This window comes from Aptenodytes forsteri, unplaced genomic scaffold (genome assembly GCF_000699145.1).
Source record: "Aptenodytes forsteri isolate BGI_AS27 unplaced genomic scaffold, ASM69914v1 Scaffold11, whole genome shotgun sequence".
Classification (NCBI taxonomy): domain Eukaryota; kingdom Metazoa; phylum Chordata; class Aves; order Sphenisciformes; family Spheniscidae; genus Aptenodytes; species Aptenodytes forsteri.
Window position 1 is genome coordinate 1,056,181 of NW_008794155.1, and position 24,216 is coordinate 1,080,396.

The window sequence follows — 24,216 nt, forward strand, 5'->3', positions numbered from 1 at the left end:
CTGTTGACCAACACCCCCAGGTCCTTCTCTGCTGGGCAGCTTTCCAGCCACTCTTCCCCAAGCCTGTAGCGCTGCATGGGGTTGTTGTGGCCGAAGTGCAGGACCCAGCACTTGGCCTTGTTGAACCTCAACAGGGGAGGAAATCAATCAGGGAAAAGCCGTCCCACAGTGAACACGTAAAGTACCGTCTCTGTTGAACTACAGTTTATAGTAGTGCAAATTAATTTGATACCTTACATTCTACCTTGCCAGCATACTATATCTCTGTTTATGTAAAATAATAAATATGACCTGGTTGTCCCCAATAGAACAATTTGTGGGTTTGCTGCTGGTCGTCAAAAGAAAAGTCTTTCCCTTTGATATCAGTTTTTAAATAGATACATGTCACATATCAAGTACAATAAATGAGCTCAGAGAACACACAAATTTCACGTGTATTTCTCTGCTTACACTACGTGATCTCATGGAAAACACCTATGTTGCACTCTGTCTGCCATAGCCAAAAACGGGGGAAAAAAAGAAAATCTAGTTAAATACAGAAAGAAATCCAGCAGCTGCTCCTCACCCTAAGCCAAAACAAACAAGCAAACTAAAAACTAACAGAAAACCTACCCAAAAGTCCCAGGGAAAAAAAGCAAGTGCAATAATATTCTCCTCAACCACAAACTCCAGCCTAAGTCAAAGCCTCCTGTCTTGCAGATACATTTATCACAATTGCAGCTGGAGAGCTGTACTGGTAGGATAGACCAGTTTCCCCTGAAGGTAAAGAAAGAGAAAGATTTCTTACAGTCCATGAAGGAACCAAAGTACCTGTGACTGCTCAAAAAGGCTCTTAGTTAGTAACTTGACTGCCCCCCTGCCCCACAAATAAACACTTTGCTGTTGTCTCTCTGCCTACAGGGAATTTTGCCAGCCTTGGAAGAGTACGGGACTTATTCTTTCTCCAGTTTTAAAAAAGTTTCAATAAGGTAATAAATCAAAACTAGATCCGTGAAAATAAGAAGTGAAGACCCTAGGAAAACACCCTGAGAAATTCCAGGAAAAACTCTGGCAGCTACGGGAGGACACGAGCTGTTCAGAAGGAATACAAACATTGAAATAATGTATCTTGCTGGAAATTAGGCTTTGTGAGAAATCCCATTGATTTCTTTTAAGTCATTTTATTAAAAGGTCTATTAATGCTTGGCTTGCACTTTGTGGCTACGAGAGATGTTGGAACGAAGAGCTATCAAAGGTGGCTATCAAAGTTTTTTTTTCTTTTTTCCATTTAACTTTTCCTAACTATTAAGCTGCTCATTTTGTGGAGACAATCATTAGTGTCTTTAATGTGAAACAAAGCTTCTGGATAAGAGCTGCTAGCTGAAGATCAATATGAAAGATATGATTTCAGTTACAGCTTTAATAACTGTAACAATAGGGAGCCTGGCATCACCGGCTTTATGCATTAATGTAATTTAGAATCTACCAGGTACAAATCTTATCAAACATTAGCAGTGGCTGCATCGGGATTTTCTAGGTACGGAAACTGCGTGTTAAATGGGAAGTATTTTAAAGGTAAACTTTCATGTAATCAGGCTCATCTGCCATAAAACCATGAAAGAATTTGCATGAAGAATAAAAATAAAACCAAAAGAGATTATTGGAAAACGATGGCAGTTTTTAAGGAACTGGCAGTGCACGGGCACATAATGTGCTCAGAGTATACTAGGACATCTCTCTTGTTTAGATCATCATAAAAATCGTACAACCCACAAGACTGGAGGATTAGGAGTTTCAGCCAAATTGAGTGCAATTAAAGATTTTCCTGAAACCACTGTACATAGAAGTCCACACCTACCTGGATGTGCATTGCATCACTTTCAGCTAAACCACAGAATGGATGAGGAGCTTTTTCCCAGGCTGCCAGCAAAGCACCAGCGCTGCAGACCAGAGGCACGACCCTTCCTCCAGCCAGGGCCCACAGCAGCTGCAACAAATTCACCTTTCCCACCTCATTTCTTCTAGCCCACCTGCCTCTAAATCCCTCGGCTCCCTACTTGCTCCATGCCTTTCACAATTACCAGCCCATTGCCCCAACCTTTCCCATGCTTTTGAGATATTCATGGTGGTATCACCCTTATTCTTCTGCAACAGTTTATCTACAGTCATGTTATTTCTTTTCCCAGCTCTTCAATTTCTTGATTTAAGAAAAAAAAAAAAATCACCCCCTCAAAAAAGAAAATCAGGCCTGAAAAAGTTAAAACACAAATTTTGGATCTTCCCTGCAAAGTTATTCTTAAAACCTGATGCAACCAATTGGCAGTTTTTTAAACAATTTGTTTAACTTGTGTCCAAATGTCTTCAGGTTTTAGTGCTTACAGGTGGCCACTTTAGATTTACACTTTAATTTTGAGAAAGTTCTAAACTGGGAACACTGAATTTTCAGTTTATCATTTACTGATAAAAAATGGAAAGCTCAAAGTTGAAGTAGCCAACTACTGAAAAGAGTGGGCACCTGGCACTTTAATTTTTAAACATTGTTTTTTTGTGTAATGAGGTTATAAAGTAAGAGTCTAACTTCAGGACCACAATCAAGAAGAATGAGCTCTTAAGGATGACAGAACTGCTGATGTGAAGCTCATTTGGTCCAAAACCCAGGTTTGGTCCAAATAAACACACAAAAGTTTGGATGCCTGTCTGGGTTTTCTACCTGCCTGGGGGCTAGAGATGTCATGAGAACAGATTCGCTCATCACAGCTGCAGTACTTCCAGTTCTGGCCATGGATGAAATATCCAGGAAAACAATCTTTCTTGCAGAGCTCTACGGGGTGGGGGGAAGTCAGGGAAAACGGGAGAGGGTATTTCACAACCTTTCAAATTTTATTCTAAAACTGAGGGAAGATTCAGAGACTAGAAAGGATAACACATTTTTGCTTTATTTGGGTTTTGGCTGTACTCTTAAATGCAACTTTTTACCATAACTGTCAGAATATGTGGTGGCTCAGATAGTCAATAATCATGAAAAGAAAAGCATAAATGTTTTCTAAAGTTTAGGCATTTTCAGTACTGTCCTCAAGTAACAAATATAAAATAGTAGTATTGGTCTCTGAACTACAACTATTTTTTTTTCTACAGTCTGTATACTGAACAATGAAGCTCCTTCGTTCTCTCAAGGTGTAGGGTCTTGGGCCCTTTGAGGGGGAAGGTTTGAACTCCAGCCTTGCCTTGGCTGTGAAATCGCAGTGTATGTATGCATGCGTATCCATAAACACAAAATCACAGACGGTCAAGACCTATTTCCATTAAGGAAATCAACAAGAAATCAAACAGAAAATAAAATATTACCCCGTTAACATGACTGGATCGGATCCTGCACTTATTGCTCCTGAAAAAAAAATCAAACCTGACTTCAAAGGGAATCTGATCTGATTTAGGGCAGGAGAATGCTGCTGTCAAGTATTTGGCTAAGAATAGGCATGTTGCCTAACAAGGACACTCTACTGTCTGTTTTAAAACCTCTTCTCAGTGCATTAAACAACATTTAGTAAGCACGTCCGTACATTGTGCGATAGCACGTGTATTTAGGGCACGCACAAAATAATTTGATCCCCCTTTCATTGCATCAGTACTGCAATTATTTCACGGCAGTAATAAAACAAACAAAAAAAACCCCTAGTTTTTTACCTCTCCTGTCATGTTGCATTGGGTCACTTTTTGTCACATGATATGATATCATGTAACTCAATGCAAGGAGACACATGTCCCTTCTCATTGGAAATTTAAAGAAATAGAGCTTACTTTTCCCCTGTGGGAAACTATGCAGGTCAGGTGCCCAAGACTAGCTATGGGAAGTTTGATATCATCTCAGTTTCAGTACCTACATATTTCAAATCTTATAGCATTTTGAAAGGAAACGTGTTAGATGCCACAATTTAGACGTAATACAGTACTTAATAAAGATAGTATAAGAGGAATATAATTCCACAGCTTATGCTCCTTGTCACGGTGTGCACTGACACATATTGCCAAAGATACTCTTTTAAACAATACTTTTAAGCGTACTTTTTGAAATATACACTATAAAACATGAAAGCCCTCAGAGAAACCTAATGCTGCTAAAAAGCACATGGGTATAGAATCAAGGGAACAGAACTGATTAATGACAAAGCCAAAACAAGCCTTTTTTGATGAAAAATAGTGAAACAGTTAAGCACAGAGAATATAGATAAGGAAAATGTACAGGACCTGGGGCCAAGTTCACCTCTCAGTTACACTAGCATAATTGTGGAATAATTCTATTTCAATTAATAGAGTTAATATGATGAGAATATAATTATCTACGTAATGAGCATGATTGAAACATAACAGTCGACCCAGCTCTGAGGCAGACTCTGTAATGTGTGCAAAGGAAATATGCATCATCCTCAGTCCCATTTTACAGGTAGAGAAACAGAAGAAAGGACTCAAAATCTCTTGGCAGGCCAACGTCCAAGCTGGGACCAAGGGAAACATGGCAAATTCCAGGCCAGCTCCTTCTCCACTTGGTTGCAACACATAAATAAAACAGAAGGCTATCATGGAAGCCAACCAAAATATTACATGTACAAAATATTCTCTCTCTAACATCATGGCATGTTGCTGTCTCACTCCTGAAGCAAAGAGGTGTAGCTTTATAGTGCGTTGGGACATTTAGCATCAGGGTAGTAACTTCAGTGTCATTAACATGTCTATATATTTGAGTGCCACTGTTTAAAGGATAAAATAGCAGAAAAAATGGAAGCCTGAGAAGCACACTCAGAACAGATGCAGGAAATAAGTTTTTCCTGCTAGCAAAAAACCCCAAGGATGTGTGGAATGGACTATGAAATAATGGAAATGATACAAAAGAACTGGGATCATTTCAATTTGAACTAGACGTTAAATTACAGAAATAATACTATTCAGGGGGTTCTGTTTAGTTAAAACCTCATGTCTAAGTTTTCTTAGTCTGCTTAGTTTCCTCACCAGGACAGCTCAAAGGCTTCATTTTGCAGAGTTTTGGAACAAGCAAGTTTTGAGCTACAAGCACGTGATTCAACCCCACAATTGTCCTTTGGTTTTGAACAAACTAAAACAAAGGAGAGAAACATTTGGAGTTGCTACAATTCACCTCATTTAGCATCAAATTCATCATTTTTGCACATTTTTGATAGAAAGCATGAAAGGGAGAGGTCATTTTTTTCCTTTTTGCTTCTAAATTCTTGTTGGTTACACAGCTCCAGTCACCAGTTACCACTAAGAAACAGTAACCTCAGTCTGCACCTGTACCCTGCTCTTAAAGAAGACATCACATCTTGTGTGATGTGGCCAAAAATTGATATTACCATAGGTTTCTACTGGTATTCCATAGGTTACAGTAAAATCAATAATTTCAAAAGAAGAAACACGTATTTACCCCTTGCATTTCCCTGTGTTTACTGAAGAGCTACTAACACTTCCCTAGAAGATATTTTCTGAGTGTTTCTTTATCCACTTTTCTATCAGTTTGGGAAGCCATGGTTTACTTCCCTAAGCATCTTGAATTAAAAAAGGGATTCACTGGTGGAAAAAAAATGCAATAATATTTTCCTTTTCCAAAGATACCTAACAATGCAAGTGAACAGTAGGTAGCATTAGGTTGAAGGGAAGAGCAGTCAAACCGCCCTGCGCTGCAGGAACAGCATCTGATATTCCCTTGAGGGAAAGGATCACGTTTAAGGGAACCACCAACTGGTTAGGCAGAAGACCAAGGTCTGGGCTGGACTGCTCGTCATCGCCTTTCCAGCAGGCACACATGCCTTGGTGTCGCCAAATGAAGGTGGCAAGTCTGGCCAGACATCTTACAGGGTGAGTACCGGGTTCCTGGTCCTGCCCCAAGCTCTCGCAACACGTGGTGACACCCCAGACCACCAGATCCGTGAAAAGAGCCAGCACTGGCATCTCATGTCTCCACAGCTACCACCACCATCAAAGACAAAAAGGGCTGTTAAGAGGCAAGCACAGATGAAAAGAAAATATGAAACAAAAGAAGTGGAGCATGGTTTTTAGACGGTAAATTAAATAATATTTTCACAAGCAAGTTTTCTTTTTTTCCCCTCAAGATATATATTACAACAGAGAGAAATGCCACATCTGAAGAAAAAAAAGTCTTTAATTTTTTTACCCTTTCTTACTTTGTCCTATCAGCTTAAAAATATTTTTTAAATATTTACACCTTGCTTTCTGTGAAACTCAAAGGGATTTGCAGGCTTTGAGGAATGCATTGATATTGTCAAACGTCCCCCAAATTGTAGACAACTCTATTAACGATAATAAAATTGTTTCATTCTTTCACTAGATGCTAGGAAAACGACGGGGAGATATTCACAGAGAGGATGCAAAACTTCCTAGCAATGCCTTCAGCTAGGAAGGTCTTTCAATATTAAGCATCGCTTCAAACAATCATATTTTCAAGCGACAGACGATGGAAACATCAACATTTTGGAGACAGCAGCTCTTTTAGCCAGCATCTCCCCAGTTTTTAAAGGGGGGGAAGCCAAACCATTTGGCACAGACTTGCGCTTCTGTAGCATCAGCTGCTTCACCTGTAATCTCTAGTGCTGCTCTGCCCCCTTGTGCTGCTGCAACTGCAGAGCAGCCGCCCGCGCCTTTGTGCGGGGACCGCACGCTGAAAATCCCCCACTGTCACTTCTCACTTTTCTGGCAAGTTCAAGGTCAGTGCCTAGCTATTTTCAGCTCATCTCTTCTTGATCCATGCAGAGAAATGACAAGGTAACGTGATTTGGGGTCAGCTGTATTACAGGAACCGTTACATAAACGGAGAAAGTGGAAATCAATCCTAGCTGACAGTGTCTTCAGGATAATCAGCGCTCACTCCATGCCGCTGTCAGCTCTCCTGCATCAAACACCATGTTACTTCTGTCAGATCTCTTTAACAAAACCATATTCTCACTTTTGGCAAAGTAAATAAATATTTCACCCGGGTTTGCATTTAATTCATTGTTTAGAGAACTTTAACACTTTGGACTTGCAAAGACTCCCCATTTATATGGGAAAGGACATCTTAGCCTGTCATGTCCATTATTGCCTGCAAAGGGCGTTGGGAAAGATACAGTCGAGTCTTATGAAATACCCCGTTCTTCATATTTTGTGCTTGATTTCTTCATGCAGACGATTGTCCTCCAGTTCTCCGTTATCGAGCAGACCTCGGCTTCCCGAAGTGCTTACCTAACCCGTGGTCATCCTCACCCCAACTGTACCAGGGCTTTTCCTCTAACGTTTTAGGACACCTTCCTCAATTTGTTTGATTATTATTACTTTAGCTGAACCATTTCCTCCCCTAACTAGACATCTTCCCTAACACAGAATTATGAACATATCATTTCACAAGATGTGCCGCGTTAGCCGCGTCTCGATGACAGCACATGGTATGTCAGTTTAGGGAAAGAACAGCGATTCTATCCCACCCACCTTGTGCTCCCATGAAACTGCCAAGCCCGCAGTACTCCGCCGAAGAACAATTTACCATAATATTAGTTGTCAGTAAATTCAAAGACGGAACTCCTAAAGCTATAAAATGGATTAGAAGCAATTTAAAAAAGAATTAACAAACTAGAGTAAGAGTATACTGTCAACAAACAAATGCTTCATCATAGCACTGTAATTTGGAATTTTAATTACCCCTCTGCTTCTGTAACAAAACAATGTCTGAACTGGCAGCCATTTGAATCTCTCACAGGTCATTGAGCATTCTAGTTAATTACTCTATGAATAGCCTGTTTTTCTCCCCTCTGGAAACACGTTTCTAATGGCAGTCAAGGTCTGACAAATGTGTCATCTACATAATTAGCTAGGAAGCAACACAAAACATTAAACATGCTTTGTGCCGACAACTATCAAAACATTTCATTTGTTGTCAATTATTCATTACTTTGTAGGTTCTGAAGGGGTTGTTATTATGGAAATAAGTCCAGATGCTAACAAGGTTAGAGTTTTTTATTCAAATTAGTAATCAGAGGACTAACTTTAAAAAATGTATCCCGTGTACGTTTATGGCAGCGTTCAATCAGTACTAAATTATAAACGAATTTAGTTAAGTTCAAGTTAAAATAGCCGTGGCAGAGCACATACACTAATTTGTAGAGTTGCATCTCTCTTTGAAGTTTTAGGATCTAAGCTGAAGTAGCAAACTTTCAGAACCTTTGGCAAGACTAATTTGTGCTTGGTAAATAGAGTAAAGATTTTCACAGCATGAGCAAATGTAAGATTGCAAAAAAAAAAAAAAAAAAAAAAAAAAACCGGGGGGTTTTCCCTTCTGTCACACTGAGTAAAAGTCAAAATCAGCAATTCCGACTCTCATAATATCTCATCCGAACTTCAGTTCAATTTAACAAGGAAGCCAAACCAGTTACATTCACCACTCCCTTAATAGGGCTGAAATGAATTTATCCTCGCTTTTAAGAAGAAATAGGTGCTGGTTATTTCTTTTTTCTATGATCTCATTATGATGCTGCCTATCAAGCTATGCAGCTGAAACGGTACAGTGAAAATGTTTGGAGGAGAAATAAATGGGGAGTTTAACAATAAAATTAACTTCCTTTTTAGCCAATATTATTTCAGCTCAAGTGCTATAATAAAAATATACAATAAAGAATACCTTCTCACGGGGCATATATAAGAAAAAAAAGGAAAAAAAAAAATCAGAAAAACAAAAGGCTCATTCTGAGCCTGAAAAAATGCCTGCACACTAAATGCTGATCCTGAAAAAGGGTTGGGAGGCAACTTGCATTGCTCCATTGAGAAAAATTGCTTATTGAAGGTAAACTGAACCCTAAAATATTCTAATGCATTAATATTCGACTTTCAGCCTCTACGTCAAAGGAGTTTATGGTACGCAGGACATACACGAGCGTGTAGGCGTGCATCTGGGAGCGGTGCCCAGTGCAGGCTGAGGGCCTCTGCCCCGGGGCGGGAGCAGCTCCTCAGGTGGGGAGCAAGGGACACGCGTATGAAATGGCTGAAAAACCGGAGTCAAGTGCCGAACGAGTCAGTCTGCAAGCACGACACACACCAGAGAGCGGATCTAGGTTTTGAAAGCACAAAACCAGTTTGAATACAGTACGGGGACATACGACACACTACATTTCTCATTTTCCTGCACTAGAAAGGAGAACGACTAATGTTGCACAACAGATTTTTTTTTTTTTTTTTTGATAATAAGTCACGTTCAAGAAGTAAAACTGGACTGTGTTTATGGACTCACTGCTTTCATACCTACTCTGAAATATTTGGGGCGAGCAAGGTGTAAGCTTGCATTTATTAACAATTACCACATTTGTCGTGGGAAGCTCATATATTTTTCTACATCTGTCCCAATACTATTATACGACTTGTGTAACACCTTGAAGGGAACACAGCTATTTCCTTACCGTGATAAAAGTAGATGCATCTATAATGGACTAGTGTATGATCATAAAATTTGCAGAGAGTAAAGCCTGGGCAGTCACTATTAGAACACAATAAAAAGAATATTTTTCCCTTTCCACCTCAAATGTACACAACTACGACAGGAGAAGGTTTTCTGGTTTTAGAAATATTTTGCCAAGATTTGTTTTTTCCTCCAGGAAAAAAAGTAAACTGAGGGGAAAAAAAAAAAGAATCCTCAAAAACTTTCCCTAAATAAACTATACTATAAAAGAAGTTCTGATCATCTCTGAGAGATTGAAATAATCCATTTGCAGCTAAAACTACCCATAGCAATGAAACTGAAAATACTCTAGAAGAGGGCTGGAGTCTGTCTTGTAATTAACATTAAACAGATAACATATTTATGAGGAAGTCAAAATATTTTGGAAGCCGATAATCCTGTAAGCCTTAACATGGTATAAAAACAACAAATAAATGCAAAGTGTTACTGTTACACATGCCTGCCTGATCAATGGTTTTCACATATTGATCTATAAATGGAGTTGACAGTCTGTGTTGGCTGCACATTTTCCAAGCAGCTCTATTTTTGTACAAAACCAATACGGGCAATTACCTTTGTTTGAGATGCCAAGTCTTATCAATTCAATGTGATTTAGTGTCATTTTAATTAAATATCAGGATCTACTTCAGGACAATCTATACAAACAAAGCCTCAAACTTGACTATAAGCTTGATTTGAAGCAAACATGTACAAGCCCTGCAATTTCAAAATATGGCTCAAAAACTCTGCTAAACAGAAGGCTTATATTTTTAGCAATTTTATTTCTGTCTTTTTGGCCAGCCATAACTTTGGCAAGTGTTCTATAATCACAGGAGTAAGAAACAAAAGAAGATTGCTTCCCGTTTCTCTGATAATGTATTAGAGAGATAAATAAACCTACCAGTTTGCTTAACTTAATCAGAAGAAGCTCTAATACATTAACATTTTGGAATGTCTAAATAGGTTCTAATTCTTAATATAGACACCAATAAAAAAAGACATTTCATTGTTTGAAGTTGTTCTGAATGAAGCAAAATGCACTTCCCTGGGGTTTAACAGATGAAAATAGCAAATATTCATTTACATTGCTAGTTTAGACACTAACATTAAGCACAGAAAGAGCCCTTGCTTACCACGGTCTGTGTCCAGCTTCGTGATTTGTGCTCTTTAAACTCTACATTAATATCAATTTCAACCTTTGCCCAAAGCTCAAGCATTTCCATCAAAATAAATAACGTAAACCCCCAAGAATCTACATTTAGCTTTTGCATCAGTTAGCTTATGCATTCCACATTTGCATCTTTACTACTATAAAATGCACGAGCGCATACGGCCCTGCTGACGTGTGATGCATACCCTTCTTTGTCACACTATAGCAAATAATCTGCCCACCTTCAAAAGTATAGCCCCAGGTGTGCTCACAAGCATCACAGCAAATGCTCGAGAATACAACAAATCCCTTAGAGAAAATTATGTATTTTCTTCTCTATAAATCACCAGTGATCCTTCTAGTTTTGTGCTTGGTTTTTACCCTTTATTGTCCGGAGCGTTCAATTTTTTTCCAAATATGTTTTAGAAATATATATCTCTATTGATTGTTCAAATGTGCCAAATGCTGATTGCCTTAATCCAGTGAAGTCAGGAGGTTTTGCATAAGTTGGGTAAAGAGGATTTAACCCATTTATTAATAGAACATAGAGTATAGTGCACATGCTGAATATGGGCGAAGAAAGAGTAATATGGAGTCCCTTATTCAGCTATTTCTAGTTTTTAAAAAGAAAAATCTCTCCGATGATAGAACAAAAATATTCAGTCAATGTAAAATAGAAAACAAGCATGATCAGTGGATACCTTATAGATTATAGCCATCATCTAAACAGAGGCAGACTGTTGAAAACAGAAAATTTCCAAAGAGAAAATTAGGATAAATCCTTTTTATCTTCTAGCACAAAATAATTAGCTTTGCTTAACATCCTGGTAATATGTATATTTTAGCAAGGATCTGTGTGCCTTTAAAGGCAGAAGTGAAGTTTGTGTATATAAGTGCCGTGGAAAAGAGCATCACAAATTTTAAAACAAGATTACTAAATGTGTATGTATATATATATACACACACACACATACACGTGTGTGTGTGTGTGTGTGTATCAGTTGGGCCCTGCTTTTTCAAGACACTTGGACAGACAGAGACTACTCTCCTCCATCACTGCCCCCAAAATCCTTCACAGGTCACATGCACAGATTCAGGTACGTCAGCATGCAATTGATACGTGCAATTGATATTTCACTGCTCTTTTAACTTGAATCTCACTGCATTTAAAGCACGTATTTGAAAACGCTTGCATCCTTAGGAATTTTGCTTTTAGTTTGGGTGTTAGCAAACAACTTTAAGAGGCTTATTTAAGTAAATACGCCAAAACACTTTCAGTCTGTCAATATCTAGTCAGAAAATTCTGCATGGCAAAAAGAGATGAAAAGAATTGAAATAGAAAGGAAATTAGTAGCATGGCAAGCTTTCAATCTATTGTGTTGGAGCCAAGTTTGCTTGGTAAAATGACATATACTCAGTAAAATTCCGCTTTTATATAATTAGCTACTAAACAAATGTAACACAAAGCAACTTTTCAGCTCTCAGCCAATGAACGTATATTGTACCTGCTACGGTTATTGGAATGCGGCAGTGAATATTTATGTCTAATTTAACTTTTTAGAGCCCTTGCTCTGTAACAGTCCAGCATACTAGCCCCAAAACTAAAGTTATGTAACAAGGTAATATCAACAATGAGAAACTGCATGATAAAATCCTGCCCAAAAGTGAAAAATGCTAATTTTGTCTCATTTAGCAGCTGGATACAGAAATGCTCATTAGTTTTAAGAGGGTTAATCCTTTTAACTTTTGCATATTGATATGCCAATTATGCCTAATTGTACAAGAGGCATCAGTCAAGGTAATAGTGCATAAACACATGAAAGTTATTAAGTACATCCCAACATGTAATAAAGTAGGTGTTAATTGGTAGCTGAGTTCTGCAGGCTATTGAGGTGGATAATTCATTGAGAGATGGATCACTTGTAATTTCTCTACATAATTCCTTTTGCAGTCTCATGCTGTGATGTTTTCATGCTTGTCAAAAACAACTGCAGCCTAGTGCCTTTTGTTAAACACAGCCAATAAAATTTGTTAGGCATCATTAAATATACTTAACTTTTAAACTTTTTCAAAGGTACAGTTCTTCCTGATAATACATAATAGTATTCCCAGTAAATTACTCTAAGCATCGTTTCAGGTTTGTAGCGGAGGAACTTTTCACGTCAGATAAAAAAGAAGCGGCATGTACAGTGTGTCTGAGGTGAACAGTATTGTTTAAGTGGAAGGTAAATGAGTAGCTTATCAGCTGCTAAGATCTAAACAGATTTTTCTCTCCAGAAATACGAGGTGAAATGAGTTAAGAGGAATTAACGATTAAAATAATGTATTTCTAAATCAGTTTGAATTTTGAGTTTGAACTTAAAGTAAAAAGAGAAGAAACTACAGCTGTTATAGTAGCCTTCCTCCATTTAATAACTTTGTTAGAAAGCTGAATATTTCATAGGAATCCATTACATCAACAAAACAAAAAATTAATGGCTGGCATGGTTGTGAGAAATGACTGAGACCTGGGACTCTGTCCCCAGCCAGCAGAGTTTTCTCCCTCATTTGCATTCTCTGAGAACAAAATGGATCTGGAGTCCAAAAAGTGGCTAACATTGCATAAATAATTTTGTAACATCATATGGCCTCAGCTGCAAGTTGCCACCATTATAGAAGAAAATTAACCAGGGGAGACTCATACCAATCAGTTTGTTTAGTAGCTCAGAAGGAGTACAGGGGCAGGGATGCAACTGGCAATAGAGTTCATCACTAACTATTTAATTTAAAAAAAAAAAAAAGGTCATGGATAAAAAATGACTCGAGTCTTTCAACTCTTCCAACTATTAAAATAATGAGAACTTCAGTGTCTGATTTTTACAATTCATTCATTCTTACAGCAAGACTTATTTTTGTTACTGACAAAGTTGTCCTTTATTTACTGAGTTGCAATTTCCATTTCTTTACTTTTCTCTGGTTTTAGCATTTGCCTTTTTAGAAACTGTGCATATACCTTATACTGTAAGTACTATTCTCTACAGCAGACGTATTTAAGTACTGTAATACTTGAGAGTTGAAATGCTGAGTAGATGCTAAGATCCCGGCCACCAAAGCCAAATTTTGTCTTTCAGTGAAGGAAAATTGTTATTCCAATGCCTAGCCATACTCCTAAAAATGTATTAGTGCCATTAAATCCCTCCTTGCAAGGGATGATCATGAAACCAGTATCTTAACCACACTTAAGATAATTCTGTAGCTTTTAAAAAATTGGAAGACTCGGAAAATATTAGTAGTGTTTTACTTACAGGTTCAGCGACTTTCACGTTCTCAGACAGAATCATAGATTTGCTTTGGCTCAGTCTATCGTGGTGACTGTTGGCATTTTTGATCCTCATTTGAACAGCCCCTGTACTGTGGTGGGAAGGATTAGGCTTTTCAGAGGCCGTATCAGAAGTTGTAGACCTTTCCATGGTTAGTGGGTTGACCTGAAGAACATAAAATAAGAGCAATATTCTAGGGACCCCTCGTACAAAAATGTATGAATGACAGTTATATGTCACTGTAGTCAGGAGAAAAAGTTGACTTATCTTGCTGGTAAGATCTTGATCACCTTTGAACACCAGGATAACTATCAGCTGTGTCAGTCTGTAGTTTTATTATTGTCCTTATCACTCACCCACCCGAACTGCCTTGGAAGAGTTAGTTTATGTAAAAGATTATCCTTATCTCCAAAGCCATTCTCCTCTATGGTGTAATCTCCCTGCAAGCCTCTGTCACGTCCAGCTGGCAGCCACTACGCTTTGTCTTTGGCCCTGCTCACACTACACATTTTAAATCTTGCAAAGGAAAACAACATGCTGTGAAGCCAATTAACATATCTTACCTCCACAGTTCGATACGTGCATGTTACAAGTGCATTACAGGACCACGCTGCAACCCTGCTAGTGTCCTAGATTCAAACCCAGATCTAATAAAATTTCCCTTATTTTTTACAATTCTACCGACAGCACGGATGGGATTTTTGTTCCTCTGTTCATTTTTAAAATTTTGAAATGAAGAAATGGCTGAGCACATCAGCTGTCAAGCCCTTGGAGGGACCGGGGGGAACTTTTACAGAACGATCACTTTCTCTAGCAGTGCTGCTGTTCAACCTCCTGACTCAGCAATAGTGCAACTCAACAAACTGTTCGAGCTATTCAAATTCCCGAAACATTTTCCATCAGCAAAAGTTGCTTTATATTTTCTGTACAAAACATTAGGACAGTGATGTACAACACTTGCTCCACTTTCCTCCCCACTAGTTCACCCTGGTACTACTATACGTAAATCATGGGTGAAGTAATATGGTAAGAGTCACAAGGAAACTTGTTATTTATATTGCTATGGAGCCATACGAGAAAATGTGTAAGGAAGAGATACTATATAAGCTGGAATTGTTGGTTTCCCTACTATGGAGCCAGGGAAACGGAAATCCATTTAAGTGCAGTTATAATATAAACTGTTAAAAATCAGCATTTTCCAAATGGGTTTGAAAAACACAGCTTTTTCTGGCAACATGTCCCCAACATCTGAAGACTCTAAAAGATGAAATTCCCTGATTTCAAGAAAGTCCATTTCTATGAAGGCATCAGAGGAGAGAAAGATACGGTACCGGTGTGAAGGTGGGAGAGGGAGATGAGAAGTGCTACTGCATGTCTCTGGGCAGGACCACAGCCGTTGTGCTGGTGGAAGGACACAGCTCTCATAGCTTCACCCTCTCCTGGACCTGATAAATTAATTCCTTACAGGAAACTACCTTACATGTAGAGGACAATAATAAGAGGTCATACAGTCACAGAATGGTTGAGGTTGGAAGACACCTCTGGAGATATCTGGTCCAACCCCCCTGCTCAAGCAGGACCACCTAGAGCTGGTTGCCCACAAGCAACGCAGCACTCTTGAAGAGAGAAGTGAGAAGAAGAAAGTGCTTCAATATTAGCTGCTCAAGCACCACCTAGAGCTGGTTGCCCACAAGCAACGCAGCACTCTTGAAGAGAGAAGTGAGAAGAAGAAAGTGCTTCAATATTAGCCATTACTCACTCAACATTACGTGCCATGATAGAAACACTAACTTCAGTAAAAGCAACAGTGAAACTTAGGCTCTTTGGCTGTTTCCTGCATTGAATTAGTTACTCAAGGATCCCTACAGAAGTTGAACCACAGAAAGAGAGGAGAAAAATTTGGCTAAAGCTGTTTCCTGCTACTCAGGAGTATGCATGTCTATTTCTGCTGCAGAGCTGGTGTATGACACTGGGGAAAACTCTTTACGTGGACCTTTAGGAGACAGCACTGTGTGTTCTTCCTCTCTGAGACACTTCTCACCACCCTTCGGAGCAGTCGCCACTCAAACCCATGTCACAGGGACACTTTGCCATTTTGGCAGTAAGGTCTGCAGCAATGCTAAGCAGGAAATGATTTTTTCCTCCTTCTAAACTTGGAGAGTCAAACCATTTTGTATTTCATGTTGGTATCAAACCAAAATTGCTTCTCAACAGATTTTCAGTAGGCTCCAGGCTGGAGAGCTGATCAGACTCGAGAGACGAGAGCAACACTGGCTCTGTCACCGATCCAATGTTTGGCTGGAGCACATCTCTCAGATTTTCTTCTGAAATTTCCCACCTATAAAACTCTGACATATCTCTTCTTGGGAGCATTATGAGTTTTAGTTAGGTAATCTCTGTCTGGTGTTGTCAGTACAAGATGTGCTATAAAAAAGTTTAATAGTATGACAAAGTCATGCCCTGGATCTCAAGTAGGAGCACAGTCAGTAAATGACAAGTCTGCAAAGACTTCTGAAAATTTTTATTCTAATCTCATTGAACCTTAGTTAATTTTCCCCCAAATTGGAACCAATTCATACACATCAGAGATACAAGGAGACTTTCTGAGGCACTAAAATTACAGGAACTACCATAAAAGAAAAGAAAAAAACCCCAAACCTCAACATTTCCACTATTTGTCTTAGCGTAGAACATGGTGAGATCCTGCCGAATATGAAGGAGATCTTGCAGAATATGAAGGAAAGGTACAAGTTACAAAAGTTGCTCCCTTCGGATTTCCAGGTAGAAATCCTTTGCTGCCCAAACTCCATAAAGACTCCCGACAGCGTTATCGGCCCTGCATGCCAGTAGATGGCACCCTGAATATGAGCTCCACAAACGCAACGGCGTTGCATTCACATTTGCAAGAAGAGTTTGGTAGCACTTGCACTCTGCTCTCTTTTATTTATTTATTTTTTGAAAACTTTTAAAAAATAACAGAGGGAAAGACAGTCAGGAAACAGATAAAATATTAACAGAAGATAGAAAAAGGATCCTATCTGATGCTTTTATGATTTGGTGCTTCCAAACTGTTATTAGCAGCATCAGGGCCAAGTTTGGGCAGGTTTTGCAGGGGAATTCGTTTCACTTACTTTGGAAGGCAGAGCTGCCAAGCCCTGTGCAACTGCTTGTGAGGCACTCCATGTTCATTATATAATTAGCTAATTTGCCTTTTGGCAAATAGTTAGCATCTGGATATAAATTTTAGTTTTGAAGCCTCCTACGGTTGATTTGCTGGAGAAAGGCATTAAACCAAGACAGACTTTACCCCTCTCCCCTCCCTGTTGTTTATAGGGTTCCTGGAGCAAAGGGGCAGCATAACTTTAAGGTGTTCACCTAAGAGAAGAAGGACAGGGGAACACACCGAAAAATCCTCTTGGAAGTACTGGTTTTGGGCTACTGTGGAACAGAAGCAGCAGGTTAGTTAAGGGTGGGAAAAAGTCAGGGAACAGTACCGGTACAAGAAAAATCCTTGACATGAGGTTGGATGGATGATACAGGAAGGGAAAACTGATTCATGGAGTGGGGAAAAAAGATTACACTGGTTGTGAGAAAGGAGAACTCTAATTTCTGGAGAGTGGGTAGATCAGCTTACTTATGGGGCAAGAAACACCACTGAGCTGAAGGGACAAAATCACCTTTCTGGCTGGGACAGAAATCACCTTTCTGGCTGGGACAGCCAAACTGGTCCAGTCCTAGACACACAGCCACTTTTGGAGACAACCTCAGGAGCTGAAAAACCCTCACTGAGGGAAGAAGGGGTTCACACTTGTAGTTAAATTATCAGTGACCCATCTCAGTGGGTCAACACTTGCAGTTGCTTTTCCCATGAATTGGTTCATGTGTTTGGGATGCTCGGAGAGGAGACAAGGCTGCTCTAGCAAGTAGCACAGCATCCTCGCAGTGAATCAAGTTGAACGGAAGCCAGAGTTCAGCCACCAACTACAGGTGTGAGGTGGCTGCTAAACAGTCAAGGGACATTTGGCATGTCTGGCAGATCAATGGTTAAGATCCTAAACCCCCAATTTCTAAATGTACAGTCGACTTTCAAACACGTGGTGTGGAAGTAGTGAGTATTACAGAGGTGAAAAACAGAAAGGTTATTGCAGATGCAAATCCGTACACAGAGGAAAGCCATCCCGTTTCTGAGAATCGGGCCCAGGTTAAAAAAGCAACACAGCAAATTGCAGAGATCAGATCTCGGGCTTCCTCACAAAGTGCTGGGTCTTGGTAAAACTGTTTTCAATAACATTTTTTGTAACGTTTCTTTTAAAAACAATGTTTTCACAAAATCTTGATGTTTGATAACAGTGGAAATATTTAAATTAGTTCTAATTTCCCTTTGACGGGAAAAAATACTTTTCTGCCCTTTCTCTTCAAAAAGAGAAAGGCGATGATAAAGGAAACAAAGTAACATTGTTAATTTCCCAATGAAAAACAAAACAAAGCAAAAACCCCCTTCCTTTTGCTATTTATAATTTCCGTGAAAAAAGGAAAAATATACTTTTTAGCTTTTTGCAAAAATTAAGGAGGTGAATTGTTCATCTCACTGCCATTCTTATGTCTTTGGTAGCTGAACTATGGTTTCTGTCTCACAATGACAGCCAGTAAGTATTCCCCTCCTACAGCAGCTCATGGGGCTAGAGGAAGTTTCATATTGCATTAATCAGGTTTTTAATCCATTTTGACACGTTGCTTTGTCCAGAAATTGATCATATAATGAGCAGACTGACCGATATTACCCAAGAACTTTATTTCATAATTTTTGGTACAGTATCGGTAAAGTTAATATAGAGGTTTTCTACAAAGCAAAGCAAAGTGTTAGTTCTTCAAGAAACAAGAGGATAGCGGTATTTCTAGATTTTGGCTTGATCTATGCTTATGTTTCCTACAGCTACGTCCAGTGACAGAATGCAAATGTTAATTCATTAGCAACTGGTACCAAGTAGTAGTTGTAGCAAGTACTTTTATCCAAGAAAGGAAAAAAAATATATCTGTGATTAATATAATTTGTTGCATTTGTTTTTCAAGATTATGAGATTAAAAACGTTGTATATAATTTTCAGTATTTATCAAAATAAGCTTTTAATTTCCAGCTTCGCTCCTTATGATATATCTACCACTATCAAGTCAGAAGCATAATGAACATGAAAGTGCTCAACATAGTAATGTGAAAACACTGCAAAATCAAAGTGCATCTTGTTACATTCACTAACTCTATTCTTCTGCTGAAGAGCATACTGTACATGAAGAGCATCCATTGAAACCTAATGCAACAATATTACAAAAGAGCAAAAATCAGCACGAGGTTCACCATTACACTAGACCTGTGAGCCTGAAAAACAGTAAAAATGGAAGAGGAAGTAAGAGTTAACAAATGAAAAAAGCTAATGCCACACACGTGGTGAGTCAGAGCATTCTTGTAAAGGAGAAAACATATTGCTATGTCTGTGAAAGAAGTGTTTAAAATCAACACACCTACGTAAATATTTCTGCTGTTGGATTTTGCTCTTAGCCTTTGCTACACCGTTTGTTATCTCTGCTGAAGTACAGCTCAGGGGCAGTAAATGCTTAAGCACACAACTGATGGAAATAAAGGGGGACAGGTGAAAAAACTATAGGTAAAGAGAGGGCATAACAAGTAAACTGCCACATAGCTTTTTTCAATTATTCTTATCTGCGCTGTACTCTTTCTTTATTTTTTTTCAACCACCCCCACCACACCGCTCTCACAGCTAACACGTCGCACATCTGCGCTCAGGGCACGGACACAAACAGCAAAGGCTGCTGAGGGATACGGTGTCCTGGGCTGGTGCCCAGAAGAGTCCTAAAGCCAGTTTATCTGAGTACTAGAAAAACAGAAAAATCCATTGTAATGAAAATACAAAGCAGATGTAACATTCCTATGCCTTTTCCTTTGCAGAAGGGTTTCATCCAGCCTGGAATAATTTGTACTTAGGAAGTAGCATTAATTTCAACCATCAGTCATATCTCTAGTCAAAGTAGGAGATCAGAACTGACACTACATCACCATTGCCTGGGTCTTTACTCCAGTTTTATTCTTTTATATCAGATAGACAATAAAACAGAATTTTGTGCCGAGTTCAGTCTGCTGTAAAATGTTAAATGTCCTAAACTCAACAGCACGTTTTCCCTTATCAACCAAACTTGCAATCTAATCAGAAAACGTCAGTGAGTTTGTTGATACGTCATAAGACCTACAAAAGCCATGCTCATCAGCATTGATCATCATACCCTCTTTTAATTTTTTTACCTGTTGCAGCCATATTAGACTTTCGGTGGTGTCTCTCAGAACAGACAACACACTGAGCAAGGATCATGGAGGTCATTTTACCTCATGGGTCTAAAGGCTGGCTTTGCAGTCACTCTTTTCTAGTCCAGTACTTGAGGACTTTCTGCAGATAAAAGCAGAAATGGCCCACAGAGTTCTTCAGGCAACTCTAATTTATAGGTACAGTTACCCATGCCTCTCCTGTGGTCAAAGAGAAGAGTAAAACATCTTTTCTGTTTTGTTTGTAGCAATATCTCACTGCCCAGCATTTATTTGTTACCACATGTGGAATACACTGTCCAGCGCATTATTCACAATTTTATTTATGCTCTGAGGTATATAATCCAGTCTCTATGAAGGATGCACCTAAAGGCAAATTTCTTGACACAACTTGGCCCGAATCATAGCAGACTTCCTGGGCAGTAGTGCAATACAAGAAGTAAAGAATTTTCAAGCATCATTGTTAAACAGCTCTTCGGCTACAAAATCTTTTATCCTTGAGATTTTAACTTGATCCTTGATATGATGACCATTTCAACCTTTTGGGTTTATTCTCTTATATCAAGATAGGGTTATATTTTACAATAACTCTTGGTTAATAACTACATAATTCTTGTGATTGAAATCTCATAGCTTAATATCCAGTAGGAACAAAGTATGTTATCATTTAAAATAATTTCTTCCTAGCTTGTGCAATACAGGACATCCAGTTCCAGACAGGTCTAAAAGGCCTGATCCTGATCTTAAGTTTGCAGTGAACCCACTGAAGTTAATGGAGTTACAGCAATGCAAAAGTAACATTAAGCACACTCGAGGAGGAAAGCCAAAGCATTGCTTGCATTACGGAGCCAGGTATGGAAATATACTTTATAACAGATTGCAAAAGGGGAGGACACAGACTTGCACCATTATACAGCAGTAACTATGTTGTTTAATTTTGGGTCTAAGAACATACTCTAAGGTTGTTTTGATGACTAAGTTCCTAAGAATTAAAGTGTTAAAATGCAGTACTTCATTTCTCATTCCCGATAGTTACCACACATATTAAGAATATGTGATTCTCCACTTACAGTACCTCACAGACCTGCATGGGTGTGGAGTCTACACCCTACAATAACTTACAGACTGTTACAGTCTGATGCTTCAGTGATTTCCTGCCCATTGACTGCAGCGTTAAAAATATGAGTGGCTTATTGCTATAAAGATTGACTGTTGCTTTTTTCTATTTTTTCAACTAGTGATAGCACCTTACACAATAAAAACTTAAAAGGTTAAAATAAAATTATAGAAGGCTGATATTGAGTCCCACTTTCTAGTAGATGGCAGCAAAATATCTTAACCAAATGTACAGTTTCAGTGGAAATATTGTTAATCTTTACAAATCGTTGCTTAATTTGTCTCAAGGATTGGATGAAGAGAGATGTGAAGACCGAAAAATTCAAATAGCTGTGCTAGACTGGCAGTGGCTATCAATGAGGATTTAAGCAGGGAGCTAAGGTCCTCCTTTGTGTCATTCTGAAATTTTGTAGAAGATGATAGCTGAAAGCCCCAGGGTCTGCTTCCCGCTAAAAATAGCAAGATGTCGAAGAAAAACAAGGATCTGGAAAAGCTACTTGTACCCTATAGGGCAGAGATGTGATGTGTTCCAGGATCAGATGTCGAAGAAAAACAAGGATCTGGAAAAGCTACTTGTACCCTATAGGGCAGAGATGTGTTATCTCCGGAAATGTTTTCCTATCTGGGTAGAAATGGCTTGAGAATTAGAAAGAGAAGAGAATGGGAGGCAGTTACTATTTCAAAGTCATGCAGATACAAAGACAAACTCTTCGCATCCATATTTAATGGATTTACAGATTCCTCTCTAAACCTGTAAGCCTTCATGACTTGCTATCTACAGGACTTCCCTGCACAAATGAAAGCTTGCTAGGAAATACCGCTAGGATATTATTGGAAACAACAAAACCACATGCAATAGGGTAAAAGAGTTTCTTCAAGTCAGCAAGTGACTGCATATGGTCATGTCTCTTCTTGCATCACTTAGTTTCTTAATTATATTACATGTGAAGGTCTCAGGAAAGGTAACAGTTGTTTCAAAAGTTCGTCTGTCCCAATATATCATATGGGATAGCATAATGGAGTCTATTTTCACCACTCTTATGTCAATTTAATATCTCAGTTTCAAGTGGAACTTTGTGTACAGTTTGGCCTGCATATGTTCTGGGAACAGTCGTCCATAGTAGAATTTCAGTTGAATATGTAAAAGAACATGCCTGGGAAAAATTGCTACTTCTAGGTCTTCCTGCTGGCAGCGTGTTTCATTTCTTTCTGGAGTGCATCTGATCTGCGACACCTGCCTCCGTTTTCCATGCTGTGCAAGCTAGACTACAATCCTTCAAATGATGAATATTGGTCATATATACACAGTGTTAGAAAACCAAACTATGAGTATCGTCCGATATGTAACACTTCTAACGCATCCTACAACACTGAAGAGCAGAATGAGTATGGTTTAGTCATTAGACCAATGACAGCAAGTAGTTCCCAGCATCATAAAAGTTCATAACAATTTAATTGATTTAACACCAAATAAGACCTGAGAAGTGCTAGAGAAGGTCAGACCTCTAAACTCATTTTACATCTGCAGATGATAGTTGTCGTACAGTAACTTTTTAGTTTAAAGCTGTCTAATTCTGAATAAAAAGAATCCAATGTTTTCTCTAGGAAGATCACATAAGAATCACAAATTTTCTCCGGTGCTTGAAAGAAATCTGTTCCTATAGCCTAAATGTTCAGAAAAGTGTTGTTACTTTTAATGTTGCCAGATCTGAAGTGATGAGATACTATGGGAAAGGTTATTCTTGCAGTATTTACAGATACAAGCAGAAGCAGAAGTGACAGAAATTTCAAAGTAAGGCTGTTTGAAATACTTCCAGCTCAATTTTGCAGAACTTCTCCTCACAGAGATTCAGATATTCATCCAAACTTTCCATGCTTACCTGAACTAGACATGTGGTGATGGTAATTTTGGAACAACCCATTCTCTATAGAGAAGTGGAAGAGTTAGTACCGCAAGACGAACTGATGTATTAGAAAAATATTTTCTAAATGCCTGAAGGCTTGCTGCAAATAGCCAAAGAAACAAACGTCCTATAAGTTCTAAATTTCACAGCTTTGCCAACAGAAATTTCGGTTTCAATTTGACAGCGGCTGTATAAACAAGCTATCACAAGGCCAGCTCGGGTAAGACGTTACAGCACATTTGTGACCTGCACCACATTCATGTACGTGCACGTGCTCCACTGGTTGATCCACAGTGGAGGAAGCACCTGATGTTCATCACTGAGTAAGACGATATACAAGTTTTATCCCACTCTACCTCTAAATCAGTTATGCACTACTGAACACTTGGAGCAGTTGTAAGTCATGCCTCAGTTTGCCTCCTGGTCCTCAGTTCCTGCAGCAGCAGCAGCCCCTTCACTAGAAAAAAATGCCTTCTTGAGCTCTGTTAAGCCTTTGGTGAAGCAGTGGCAGTTGTTTTCACCTCTTAGAGTCCCTCAACTTAGTAGTTTAAATGCACATTTACCATGTCTTAATCCATTTTGCAGTTCCATATACCCATCATCCTACAGAAGACACGTCTGTCAAACTGAGGTACTGAGATAGTTGAATAGGAAAGGCTTTAAAGCTTCTCAGACTTCAAAAACAAATTAAAAAATAAACTCATAATAAAACTTTTTCTTTCTGACACTACCTGCCTCAAGAGTGTCTACAACAAGAGGCTTGTCCCTTATTCGGACAGCAAGACCCCCTCCCTCCCACTCCCCGGGATAATGTTCGATTCCCCATGCTGTGCACATGAAACTGTCCCTCCTACCCTCTCTCAATCTTCCTCCATACATATCTGCAGCAGTTTTTGTGCTGTGATCCTGCAGCTGCTCCCTTACTTCTTCTCACTGCTCCCACTTCCCATCTG

The 24,216-nt window shown here is 38.9% G+C and overlaps 1 protein-coding gene across 1 annotated transcript in view; it reads right to left on the reverse strand.

Annotated features, from left to right (window-relative positions):
- ARHGAP15 (Rho GTPase activating protein 15) overlaps positions 1 to 24,216 on the reverse strand; it is a 373,794-nt gene that overhangs the window by 339,661 nt on the left and 9,917 nt on the right. Inside the window, exon 2 of the mRNA XM_009279645.1 lies at positions 13,898 to 14,077. Within this exon, the coding sequence (XP_009277920.1) occupies positions 13,898 to 14,062 (165 nt within the window). The 5' untranslated portion in view covers positions 14,063 to 14,077. The remainder of the gene's footprint in view (positions 1 to 13,897; positions 14,078 to 24,216) is intronic.